At 61.3% G+C, this 12,522-nt stretch overlaps 3 protein-coding genes across 6 annotated transcripts in view; 1 reads left to right on the top strand and 2 right to left on the bottom strand.

The window, feature by feature from the left end:
• MRPL52 (mitochondrial ribosomal protein L52) overlaps positions 1–150 on the bottom strand; it is a 1,111-nt gene extending 961 nt beyond the window's left edge. Inside the window, exon 1 of the mRNA XM_025193540.1 lies at positions 129–150. Within this exon, the coding sequence (XP_025049325.1) occupies positions 129–150 (22 nt within the window). The remainder of the gene's footprint in view (positions 1–128) is intronic.
• A 901-nt stretch (positions 151–1,051) lies between these two features.
• On the top strand, positions 1,052–7,406 carry LOC102368483 (Y+L amino acid transporter 2). Of its 4 annotated transcripts, none has more exons than XM_025193543.1 (10): positions 1,052–1,265; positions 2,647–3,216; positions 3,832–3,957; positions 4,109–4,253; positions 4,482–4,605; positions 4,880–4,983; positions 5,076–5,172; positions 5,791–5,940; positions 6,479–6,662; positions 7,144–7,406. In XM_025193543.1, the coding sequence occupies exons 1-10, from the start codon at positions 1,226–1,228 to the stop codon at positions 7,227–7,229; spliced, it is 1,626 nt and encodes a 541-aa protein (XP_025049328.1). In that variant the 5' UTR covers positions 1,052–1,225; the 3' UTR covers positions 7,230–7,406. The 4 variants fall into 4 exon arrangements, with proteins under 4 accessions (XP_025049328.1, XP_006037157.1, XP_025049327.1 ...); XM_006037095.3 differs by having other exon boundaries at positions 2,644–3,216; XM_025193542.1 differs by lacking the exon at positions 1,052–1,265 and adding an exon at positions 1,468–1,528 and having other exon boundaries at positions 2,644–3,216.
• Positions 7,407–7,785: 379 nt separating this feature from the next.
• On the bottom strand, positions 7,786–12,320 carry LOC102368242 (mitochondrial inner membrane protein OXA1L-like; the record flags this gene model as incomplete). Its single annotated transcript, XM_006037094.3, has 9 exons — positions 7,786–8,039; positions 8,540–8,630; positions 8,732–8,894; positions 9,315–9,419; positions 9,928–10,092; positions 10,255–10,340; positions 10,813–10,956; positions 11,814–12,012; positions 12,117–12,320. Coding segments are annotated over 9 exons (1,215 nt in total), but the record flags the coding sequence as incomplete, so codon positions are not given.
• Between the last annotated feature and the right edge of the window lie 202 nt (positions 12,321–12,522).

Below are 12,522 nucleotides of genomic sequence, written 5' to 3'. Positions count from 1 at the left end.
TGTCACCCCTCCCCGACCCTTCCCCGCCCCCCCCCCGATCCCTACTCAGCCGCAGCAGCCCGGGAGGTGCCATTCTGGGACAGGAAGTAGAACAGGACGCACGAGGGAACCTATTTCAAGGAGCGTACGGAAAGGCATGGGCGCCGCCATCTTGGGAAGGTTGCCAGCTGGGCGCCGCCATTTTGCAAGGGGCCACACCATATTGGGTGACGGCGCGGTGGCGTAGCCGCGGCTATTTTGGGAAGGTCTCAGTTGCGCACTGTCGGCGCCGCCATCTTGCAAAGGAAATCAGCGTTGTTATTTGTCAGGTTGTTCGTAACGTCACTCCGAGTGGGCGGCCATGTTGGGAAGGGAACGACGGTAGCTGCCATGTTGGACAAGACTCGTGCTCATCGCCATTTTATATCGGAGTCCAGGGCAGCGCCATCTTGGATTCCCAATGGGTCTCCGTAACGACCCCGTGACTTGTTCCTTTCTTGACCTTCGTCATAGACATCATATGTGATGTCACAACTTGTGGAAGTAAACACACGTTCCTGAAGTCTTGATTAGTTCCTGTTTGCTCCCGAGCCGGCCGCAAATGCGGCCACGCTCCTCCTCGATCTTCCACTGTGGTCGCCGCCATTTTGAAGAGGTCGGGAGCGGCCATATTGTGAGTGCGTTGCCAAGAGGCGATTTGTTGCCACCATATTTAGTGTGGCAACGCTGGGCGCCTCCATCTTTGATTTGAGCGTGTTCTTCTATTTTTGGATTCTTAATCACGGGCTCAGCCATTGTTACCCAATCAATACCTAAGGCATGGGTGCCGCCATTTTGGGCCTGGCTGTACGGAAGCCGAATGGATCCAATTCGCGCATGCGCTGTTTCACCTTGTCTCCCATAGATGAGCTGAGCTGTGGCCGGTCTCAGCCTGGGTCCTTTCCCTCCCTCCTCTCCCTCCGCTCAGGGTGGGGCGGGGCAGAGGTCACTATTAACAGCTTACTCCTTGATTAAGCTGTTATCAGCTAATTATTAACAAAGCCAATAATGGGGGGGACCCAGACACTTGGGTTCCCTCTCAGCTCTGGAAAGGGAGCATACGGTAGTGGTTAGAGCCATCGCGTGGCAGGCAGAGGAGCAATCATGCCCAGTTTCTCTCCCAGCTCAGGGAGGGGTGTGGGATGCCTTGGTCCTCCCTGAGTTCTTGCCCAGGCAGGAAAGGGAGTGGGGTCCAGGAGGATCCCAGATGTCTGCGTTCTCCCCCAGCTCAGGCCCTGCAGGAAGAGGTGAGGTCAGGGTGGGGGCACTGCGACGGGGGAAGCTCCCGGTGCCTTATCTCCGTTACTGCTGAGCTCAGCGCTCGCGGTCCGGGACCTTGGACCCAGCCCAGCCCCTGATACCCCCCCCCAGCCCCCCCTTCCCCTGTGGCCCCACCCCAGCCCCTGATCCCCCCCCCCAGCCCCCCCTTCCTTAAGCTAAAGTCTCTGCCACAGCATGTTCTTCCTCTTTCTCTATTCCGGCAGGGACACAGGCTCAGGCCAGGGCAGCGGTGAGTGGCTGCGTGCTAGAGAGGGAACTCGGGCGCCCGGGACCCCTGTACCACTGCCCACCCCTCAACACACACACTTTTGAACCCATGAAGAGCCCAGGCATCAGGGCTCTGACCCGCCAAATTCCCCCTCCTTGCTGGTGGAGAATCCAGGAGTCCAGGCGTCCATCCCTTTATAGCGCAGAACACCCAGATTCTCCCCTCCTTCCTGGCTGAGAACCCAGGCGACTGGGCTCCCGTCCCTGCCAGCTCTCGCCCACCCACTTCCCCGCTCCTTGCTGCTTGAGAACCTAGGTGTCCGGGCTCCCAGCCACGCGCCCGCTCCAATCACGAGACTTCACTCCCTTCACAGAGAGAAGGCTAAACCCAGGCATCTGGCTTCCCATCCCCACCAGTCCTCACTTATCCGATCTCCCCACCTCCTCCTTGCTGGCTCAGACCCCAGGTTTCTTGGTGGAGAACCCAGGCGTCCGAGCTCCATTCCTGTCCAGTGCCAACCCCCTCAGATCCTCCCAGGTTGAGAACCCAGGCGTCCGGGTGCCCATTCCCAACAAGCTCTATAAGTTCCACCTCTTTTTGCTGGTCGAGAACCCAGGTGCCCTCACTCCAATCCCCCTCCTCTTTCCTGGTCAAGAACCCAGGCATCTGGGCTCCCTTCCCCATCCATCCCAATGCAGTGGATCCCTCTGCTTTGGCTAGTCAAGAACCCAGGTGTCCAGGTTCCCATTCCCCATCTGCCCCAACCCAAAGATTCCCCCTCTGCTGGCTGGTCGAGAACCCCGGTGTCTGGGTTCTCATCCCCTCTTCTTCCTTCTTGGTCATGAACCTAGGTGTCCTCGCTCCCATCTTCCTCTCCCCCCAAGTCTTCCACATTGAGAACCCAGGTGTCCAGGTTTGCATTTCCTACCCACTCTGACCCAAAAGCTTCCACCTCTTCTGGCTAGTCAAGAACCCAGGTGTCTGGGCTCTCATCTCCTTCCTTCCCAGTCAAGAGCCCAGATGTCTGGGCTCCCATTTTCCTTCCGCTGTGACCCAATGGCTTCTCCCTCTTTTGGCGAGTCAAGAACCCAGACGTCAGGCTCCCCTAACCCCCTCCTTGCACCCTCTCCCTGCAGCAGCCATGGCGCCCTCCCCGCGGTATGCGCAGCCGCCGGAGGGAACCCAGGAGTCACCACCAACACCACTACCGGGGTCAGAAGTTGCAGGGTCAATGTTGGGGTCGGAAGCAGCAGAGTCACCATCAGGGTCAGAGGTCATGGAGTTGGAGGCCACGGGGCCAGTGAAACTGCGGCCGGAGCTGTCGCTGCTGAATGGGGTCTGCCTCATTGTGGGCAACATGATTGGGTCGGGCATCTTCGTGGCACCCAAAGGGGTGCTGCGCTATGCGGGCTCCTTTGGGTTGGCACTGGTCGTGTGGGGCGTGGGTGGTGCTTTCTCGGTGGCTGGTGCCCTGTGCTATGCCGAGCTGGGCACCACCATCACCAAGTCAGGTGCCTCCTATGCGTACATCCTGGAGGCCTTTGGAAGCCTGGCCGCCTTCATCCGCCTCTGGTCATCCCTCCTCATTGTGGAGCCCACCAGCCAGGCCGTCATCGCCGTCACCCTGGCCGACAACCTGCTGCAGCCGATCTTCCCCTCCTGCCGTGCCCCAGCGGCCGCCGGGCGCCTCCTGGCCGCTACCTGCATCTGTGAGAGCCCTGGGGGCTGTGGGTTGGGAGTAAGGGGCACCGGATTGGGGCGTTGTCTGTTTTGGGGTCCGATAAAGACATTTACAGCTTTGTTGACCGTCTTCCTGTGTCCTCGGCTGACCCCCCCCCGGGCCAGAGTCAGGGGAGGGTGGGCAGGGGAGGTGGGGGAAAGCAGGAATCTCCAGGGGGGAGCCCCGTCTTGAGAGCCTGCCCTGGCTGCCTCCACCCAGCTGGCTTGGTCAGGAGCCAAGGCCCAACCCTGGTTGTGGGTGTGACACCTGGAGAAAGATCAAGGTGACAGGAGCTGAGGCACCTGGGAGTGGGGAGAATCCCAGCTGCAAGCCACCAGTCCCCTCAGCCCTGCTGGAGCTGGGCTAGAACCTGGGTGTCTGGGCTCCTAAACCACGGGACCCACTCAGTTCTGTGGTAGAACCCAGGTGTTTAGGCTCCTGGCCCCTGCCCAGTCACCCATTGCCCTGTCCCATCCCACTCCCCCCCCAGAGCTGGGAGAGAACCCAGGTGCCCAGACCAGTTGCTGTGCCCTGGGCAGGGGTGCCATGCTGTGATGTGGGGGGTCCCTGGGGCTGGGCTCATCCCTGTGTCACTGCCTGCTAGGCCTGCTGACCTTCGTGAACTGTGCCTACGTGCGGTGGGGAACCCGCGTCCAGGACATCTTCACCTACGCCAAGGTCCTGGCACTGCTGGCAGTGAGTGGTGCTGGGCTGGTGGGCCTTGGCCAGGGTGAGAGCCCCCCTCCCCCTTGCGCCCCCTACCCCCTGCCCTGCTTCTGTCCTTCTTTCCCAACCTGCATCCCCTGCCGCCCTCCCTGCAGCCCTGCCGGTGTCCCTAACTCCTGACCTGCAGCCCCCTAATGCCAGTTCCCACCCCCCAGGATACACCGGGCACTTCGTGGACGCCTTTGCGGGGTCCTCGCTGGCCCCGGGCGACCTGGCGCTGGCGCTGTACTCAGCCCTGTTCTCCTACTCGGGCTGGGACACCCTCAACTTTGTCACCGAGGAGATCAAGAACCCCCAGAGGTGGGTGGGGCTGCGGGTCAGGAGTGAGGGGCACCGGCAGGAGCAGAGTGGGGGCAGGGGCTGTGGGACACTGGGGACCCCGAGGGAAGAGGGGGCAGAGTTAAGGGTCTGCATGAGGTCAGTGCTGGGGTTGGAGGATGGAGCCAGCAGAGGGTGGGACTGAGGATGGGACTTTGTCTCCAGAGGCTCTAACCCCACCCCCATCCCAAATTCCTGCTTTCCCCCCAGGAACCTGCCCCTGGCCATCAGCATCTCCATGCCCATCGTCACGGCCATCTACATCCTCACCAACGTGGCTTACTACGCTGTGCTCACCGCCCCCGAGATCCTGGCCAGCGATGCTGTGGCTGTGGTGAGGCCCCACCCCTTCCAGGGGAGAACCCAGGCATCCAGGACACCCCCATTGGGACCCCTCAGACCCTACTTACCTCTGGGGGAGAACCCAGGTGTCCGGTGTCCCGCCCCCAACCTCCGCTTTGATCCTGTTGTCAGATGCCGGTCCCCTCCCACAGCAGGGATGGGACCCAGGTGTCCGGGACTCGCACCCGGACCCCTCAGACCTCACTTGGATTTGGGGAGGGAATCCAGACGTCCGGGTTCACTGCCTGCCCCTCCTCTCCCTACAGACCTTCGCCGACCGTGTCTTTGGGGTCATGAACTGGACGATCCCTGTGGCCGTCGCCCTGTCCTGTTTCGGAGGGCTCAATGCCTCCATACTGGCTGCCTCCAGGTAATGGGGACCCCCTTCCCAGCCCTACGGTGCCCCTCACTCCCAGCCCGCAGCCCCTTTCCTGTGCCCCTCACCGTGGCCCCATGTCCCAGGCTGTTCTTTGTGGGCTCCCGTGAGGGGCACCTCCCTGACCTCCTCTGCATGGTCCACGTGGAACGGTTCACGCCTGTGCCTGCTCTGCTTTTCAATGTGAGTACATGGGCCGGACCACAGGGCTATTGGGGGGGAGGGGTTGGTGCCACGGGGCAGACCATGGGACTATGGTGGGGTGGTTGGTGCCATGGGACAGACAATAAGACCACGGGGGCCATGAAGGGTAGGGCTGGTGCCTTGGGCTGGACCACAGGACTATGGTGGGGGTTGGTGCCACGGGCTGGACCATGGCACCACGGGGCTGTGGGGGGGCAGCGTTGGCACCACGGGCCTGTGGGGGGGCAGCGTTGGTGCCATGGACTGGACCACAGGCTGGGCAGGCGACGGGACAGACCACCTGTCTGTTGGCCATGGAACAGACCATGCCCTGTTGTGCAGGGGGGGAGGGAGGGGAGTCATGGTTAGTGCCAGAACTGCCTATGCCACGGGGGAGACCATTCTGTCTTGGGAGAGGGGCAGGGATGATCCATTTCTCTGTGTGTCAAGGGGTGTTTCCATGGGACAGATCATCTCTCTGCCACTTGGGGGGGTGGGGAAGGAGCTCCCATAGGTCAGCCCATCTCATGGGGGGCAAATTCTGGCAGGCCAGCCCATTCCCTGCCCCCAGGGGGTGTCACGCAGGCACCCCGAGCCCTGTCTGTCTCCCGGGTGCAGGGGGCCATGGCGCTGGTCTACCTGTGCGTGGATGACGTCTTCCAGCTTATCAACTACTACAGCTTCAGCTACTGGTTTTTTGTGGGCCTGTCCATTGCCGGGCAGCTCTACCTGCGCTGGAAGGAGCCCCACAGGTCCCGCCCCCTTAAGGTGGGCCCATCCCCTGCCCACAATCCACTGGGGTGGGCAGGCTGGGGAAGGGGGAGTTAGCACAACCTCTGCCCCAAAGGACTATGGGTAAGTGGCTTGTGGAGGCCTCGTGGGAGTAGATGGGTCGCGGGAGGGTCCGTCTGGCCCACAATGCTCTGGGCGTCACGGTCATTCGCATCCCATAATCCCCGCTGCTTCAGTATCCGCAGTGCTGCGAGGCCAGGAGGGCTGTCCCATAATGCCCTACAGTCCTGCTCTCGCTCAGTGTCCCACAATGCCCTGGGGCTAGGCCTGTCTCCCATGATGCTCTTGGGCTGGGCATGGCTCCAGCTCTTTCTCCCATGATGCTCTGGGGCTGGGCCTAATTCTAGCTCCGTCTCCCATGATGCCCTGGGGCCACACTTGTTCTGGGCATGCCACCGTATCTCGGGGCCAGGCCCATCTCGGTGTCCCATGATGTCTTGGGGCCAGGCCTGACCCCGAGGTTTCGTATCCCACAATGACCTGGGGCTCACGCTGGCTCCCCCCTGCCCCGCAGCTGAGCCTGGCCTTCCCGGTGTTCTTCTGCCTCTGCACTGTCTTCCTCGTGGCCATCCCGCTCTGCACCGACACGGCCAATGCCTTCACTGGCATCGGCATCGCCCTCTCCGGGCTTCCTTTCTACGTCCTGCTGGTCAGCCCAGCCCACCGGCGCCGGCCACGATGGCTGCAGAGGGCCGCGGGTAAGCTCCTTCCCCACCCCCTGGGTGCCCCTCACTCCTGACCCGCAGCCCCTTGCCCACCATGGCCCTGCCAGTGCCTCTCCTGACCCGCAGTCCCCTGACCTCCCAGCAGCCTGGGGTGGTGCACGTGCCTCCAGCTCCAGGGTGCCTCACCTGCCTGACTCCGCTGGTTCCCAGAGCCGAGTCGGCGGGTTTTTGCCATCTCAGCGCCCGGGTGTCAGCTGATCCCCACCCCCACTTCCTGCCTGAGGACAAACACAAGACACCAGCTCTCACACGCACAGCATGCAGCTGTCACCAGAGGTTATGGCCAGGGCTTGGGACCAGGATGCCTGGGTTCCCTCTTTGTGGGCCAGATGAGAAAAGGGGAAGAAAGGGATCCCCTCACTCCTGCCCTGCAGCCCCTTGCCCCACAGTCCCCTGCTCCTCCAAGTCTGACCAGTGCCCCTCACTCCTGATCATCACACCTTTGTCCCCGCAGCCTCTGTGTCCCGCTACACCCAGCTGCTGTGTCATGCCGTTGTGACGGAGATGGATGTCGAGGATGATGGTCCCAAGACCAAGTGATGGAGCAGGACCTGGGGGAGGCTCTGGGGCAGGGTTTGCCCCTCCCCTGCGTTGCCTTCCCCCGGACACGGACACCCCCCACCTCCCCCCGCCTTTAACTTATTTCCTGTTCTCACTCCCCTGCTGGCTCCCAGACTGGCAATAAACTTGGCACTCTGGCACCTGGCTCCGTGTCCTGGGGAAGGCCTCCCCATACTCCCCAGCTGGGCTCATTCAGGTCTTTCCAGTGCCTGGGGCAGTAGGGGGGAGAGGGTAGTCTCAGGTTTGAGGTCATCTGAGAAGGCAGCTCCCATCTCCCCCATTTGCCACCCTCGGTGTCCCCTCCTCTGACGCATACTCAGGGTGGGGCAGCTGCCAGCCAGGAAGGGAATCTTGTGCCTCTTCTGCACCTACCAGAGCCAGCTGAGAATCCAGGTGTCTGGGCTCCCATCCCCTGCCATCCAGCTCCCCACCCTGCTCCTTGTGAACCCGGGCATTTGGGCTCCCCCAACCACTCCCAGGCCCCACAGCCTGGATTGCTCCCCCACGTTCAAGCAGAGCCGGTGGCAGCAGAAGGGGCATTGCAGGTCCTTTATTGCCATGGCCCAGTCCTGCTCTCCCCTGCCCCCCCCAAGCTCAGAGCTGGGGGTGGATGGGGGCAGCTCTGATGTCCCACGTAGGGCATCCTCATCCTCTTTGCTGTTACTGGGGAGCATGTTCAGTCCCACAGATCCTGCCACGGTCTCCATGGGTGCTTGGTGGGGGTGTTACTGTCAGTCTGGCCTTTTTGGGGCTTCACAGGATTGTGGGTGAATGTCTGGCGCAGGGGTCCTGGTGGGGGGAGGGGGTGAGAGGCACGAGAGAAAAGATAAAATGTGTCCGCTTGGCAGCCCTCAGGGAGTTACCCCTCCCTCATGGGAGGGCCAAGACCCTGAAGCACAAATGTAAAGGGGGCCTTGTGCCCACATGCTGTCATTTGTGGCCATTGCCCATAGGGAGTCGGGCACAGTGCCCTTAGTCAAAATGGCCACACCATCCTGGGCAACCTGGTAATGCCACTAGTCAAAACAGCTTCCCCCACTCCAACCAGGCATGGTGCCCTCATGCAAACTGGCCGTTACTACTCCCAAGAAAACAGACAGGGCCCCACCCAGAGCGGTGGCTGTCCTCATGACTGTCCTTGCTCAACATTGTGCTTCTCCATAGAAACAAAGGATGCCGGCTGCCGCTCTACTAAGGGCTCAGCCTAAGGGTGGCTAGCAGTCAGGACTGTGAAAGAGAACAGTGATGGCCGGAAAGGCCTGGATCCCTTGTGCAAAGGCACCACCCACCTTTCACTGCCAGCACCAGGTAGCTCCTCTTCTGCCATCTGCTTCAAGCACACCTCCTCCATGTGCCACCGTATCCATATGTTCTTCCACTCTGGGGAGGAGGAGGAGGAAGAGGGCAGGGACAGAGGGGGGTGAACCCCGTGAACATCGCAGCCCCCCTATGCCCACTCCCAGGCCTGGGGTGATGCTTACCATCTGTAAGATTCTGGAAGAAGCCTTCATTATTGGGAAACAGTTCACGCTTGTGCTTCACTCGCTCGGGGATATGGAGCCGGGTACGCACAGCTGGGATGCGCAGCAGCCCCACCTGCACCAGCGCGAGCACGTTGGATGTCAGCCAGTAGGTGATCATTGCCTGGATAAGGCAGAGGTGCAGACAGAATCAGTAGCTGGTCTGTGCAAGAAGCCCCCCATCCCCTTGCAAGAACCGTCTCTGTGCAACAGCTCTTCCCATGCTAGAAGCCCCCCTTCCTGTACGAGGCCCATCCCTGTGCAAGGTCCTTCTCTATGTGAGAGGACTCCACCTCCCTGTATGAGACCCCTCCTTGTGTGTAAAAGACTCCTGTTCCCATGTGAGAGCTGTCAGTGCTAGGCCCCTCCCTGTGCGAGACTTCCCCCGCCCCCATGCAAGGGCCCTGTTCCCATGTGAAAGGCCCTCACCCCCATGTACGAGCTCTCTCCATGTGAGAAGCCCCCGTCTCTGTGCATGGGCTCTGTCCCCATGCAAGAGGCCCTCGTGTGCGAGGCCCCCCCATCCCCATGCAAGGGCTCTTACCGTGGGGAAGGTGATGGTGAGCGGCAGGATTACCAAGGGAATCACCCGGAAAACCGTCTTAATAATCTTCAGGTGCGGGATATCCACCCCGGACTCTGCGCCGAGCTATGGTGGGTAGAGGGGGTATGTACCAGTGAAACACCGAAGTCATGCCCCTTACATAAGCCCCCCTCTTCTAAGCCCATATGGCAGGGGTGGGCAATTATTTTGGGTGGAGGGCTGCTTACTACATTTTGGCAAGCTATCAAGGGCCACATGACAGGCAGCCAGAGGCAGATAAATATTAATTTTCTAAATTTTTTAGGGGCCCTGCAGGCCAGACAGAATGGCCTGGCGGGTTGCATTCGGCCCATGGGCCACATTTTGCCCACCCCTGCCACATGGGATCCCACTCTCCAACCCCTTGTTTATAGCAAATCCTACCTGAAACACCGCCCTTGGCCAATCACCAGCTTGCTTAGTTCCAGTGACACCCCCCCACCCCAAGATGAGACCACTGCAGCCCCCTGGTTATTGTAGGCCTTGCCATACTGTTCCTCTCTCCCTGCAGCCACATGGGGAGGGGGGCACAAGCCCCATGTCCCTAAGGCAGCTGTGACACTCTGCTTCTCACCTGCACCATGAGCAGTGAGGAGCCAGTGACGGTGAGAGGCAAGATGTAGAAGGGGTCCGGTGCAGTCAGGTCTGGGAACCAAGCCAGGCCACCGCTTTGCATGCTGGGAACTGGGAGGATGGTCATTTCCCGCAGGGCGATGAAGAAGGAGATGAAGACAGGAGCCTGGGGAGATATGGGGAGGTGGGGGTAAGAGATGAGTGGTGGTGGAGGGGCTGTGAGTTGGGAGTTAGGGGCATCAGCAGGGACAGGGGGGTTGGGCACCAGGGGCCTGTGGTTTTGGGATGGGGGTGGGAGGGCGGAGCCTGTGGGGAGGGCGGGGCTCACCTGGACAAATGGCCCCAGGAAGATAGCCAGGGGGTTGATATAATTGGCCTGCTGGTACCTCATGAGGTCTGAGTTGACCTTGGCAACTGGAGGGGCAGAGAAAAGGGGCGTTGGAGGCAGGGCCGCTATCCCACTCACCAAGCCCCGCCCCCTCCTCCCTCAGGCCCCACCCATGGAGCCTTCTAACACCCCCTTACTCAGCTCCTTTATCCCACCGGGCCTCTCCCATCTCCTGTATGGCCTTTCCTCTACCTCATTTTTGCCCCTTCCTACCCCTCTGACTCCGCCCTCCCTGCTGTGACTCCACCTCTCACACAGAGGCTCCACCCAACCCCGTTCCCTCTCTGCCCTGACAGTGCCCTTCCTTCCTGCACCCCGCTGACTCTGCCTCCAACCCCTGCTGCACTCATGGCTCTGCTCCCAGTACCCGCCATCTGCCCTCCCTAGAGAGACTCTGCCCCCAACCCTCGCCACTTCACTCACTGGCCCCAGCCCTGACTCCACCCCCTTCCACAGGACTCCGCCTCCAGCCCTGGCCCCACCCCCAGCCCCACTTACACTGCAAATGGTTGCCGGAGCGCCTGGCCTCGCTTAAGAGGGTTGTGAACCGTGTGATTTCAGGCAACTGGTTGTTGAGCTTTGTCTCTTCCCGCTGCCCCTTCAGGATGAGCGGAAAGACCAGGAAGCGCGCCACTGCCGTGGCTGTGGGGGGAGTCTGTTACCCACCCTGCACTGGGGCAGCCCCTGACCCACAATGCTGTGGGGGCAGGGCAGGGAAATGGGTGAGGGGAGGGTGACAGCCCTTTACCCACAGTGCACTGGGAGGGAGACAGCCTGTTACCCACAATGCACCAGAGGGAAGAGGACGGGTATGACCCCTCGCCCCCAAAACACCAGAGCAGGGGAAGGAAGACAGCCCCTTACCCATGATGCACTGGGGGGAGGCAGCTCCTTACCCATAATACCTTGCTGAAGGAAAAACAGCTCCTAGCACCCTTACCCAGGGTGGTGTTTCCCAGAATGCACTGGGAGAAAAAAGATCATCCTCAACAATGGACCAGAGTGGCAGGGAAAGCCATGGGTCACCCCCTGTGCGCTGTGCTGCTCTGCCTGAGCCTGCCAGCGAGTTACTCGCAATGCATCATGGGGGATGGGTGTGTGTGTGTGTGTGTGTGTGTGTGTGTGTGTGTGTGTGAAAGCAAACCATATCCCAGAATGCACTGAGAGGGACCCTCTGTTACCCGTGATACACTGCACTAGGCAGGGGTGGGAGGAAACACAAGTTCCTTGATCTGAAGAGGGAGTAAACCAATGCTGTTACCCACAGTGCACTGGGCTGGCAGTGGCGGATTACCCACAATGCCCTGCACTTGGCAAGGATGGGGAATTACCCACAAGGCCATGGGGCTGAGGACTGAGGTCCCTTGTGGGGAGCCCACAGGCCCCATTGCCCACAGTGCTGCTGCAGAGGGCCTCTCCACTGCTGCATGGTGGCAGGTAGTGGGGGGGCCGGGGCCTGGCCCCCCCCCCCCCCCCCAGTATCCCAGCATGCCCCTCCCCAGCCATGATGGCGCCCCACCAGGGCAGGCCCAGGTGCACGTGCAGTGACTCCAGCACGGTCTGGATCAGCCCCACAGGCGTGTAGTTACCCAGGCCCAGCTCCGACAGGCTCAACTCCAGCCCTGGCCCTGGCCCTGGCCCCGGCACAGCCAGCTCTGCCCTGGGCTCAGGGAGCAGCGGGGAGGCAGCGGGCAGCACCTGGGAAGAACAGGGAGAGCCCTCAGTCCTGCGCCCACCCCAGCGCCCCGCCCTCCTGACCCGCAGCCCCTCTCCCTCCCTCCCTCCCTCCCCGACCCGCTCACCGGTGCGCTGGCTGCGGCTGTGCTCTGGGCCCGGCAGCCCCGGGGTAGGGGGGTGCCCCGCTGGGTCCGTCCATGGAGTCGCGCTGGGGGGATGGTGCTACTGTGAGTCTGGGGGGCAGGAGAGGTCAGTGGCAGGTCACGGGCACTGAACTTTGACCCCTGGCATCTCTGGGGGGTGCAGGTGTGAACCTTGACCCTGGTGTGTTACTGGGGTCGCAGTCCCTGGCTCCAATCCCCACAACCTTAAAGAACAAGTGACGTCAGCTGAGACTTTAATGATGTCATTAAGACATCATGACCTTTGACCTGCGCTGGGTCACTCTCCTCGGGAGCCGATCACGCTGCGTTCCCTGGCGACCTCGGGCTCTGCTAGGTGTCATGGACACCCCAAACCACGTGACCGGTG

This window comes from Alligator sinensis, unplaced genomic scaffold (assembly GCF_000455745.1).
Source record: "Alligator sinensis unplaced genomic scaffold, ASM45574v1 scaffold1614_1, whole genome shotgun sequence".
NCBI lineage: Eukaryota > Metazoa > Chordata > Crocodylia > Alligatoridae > Alligator > Alligator sinensis.
The sequence above is the reverse complement of the archived record's forward strand: the minus strand, read 5'-3'. Positions and strand labels throughout refer to the sequence as shown.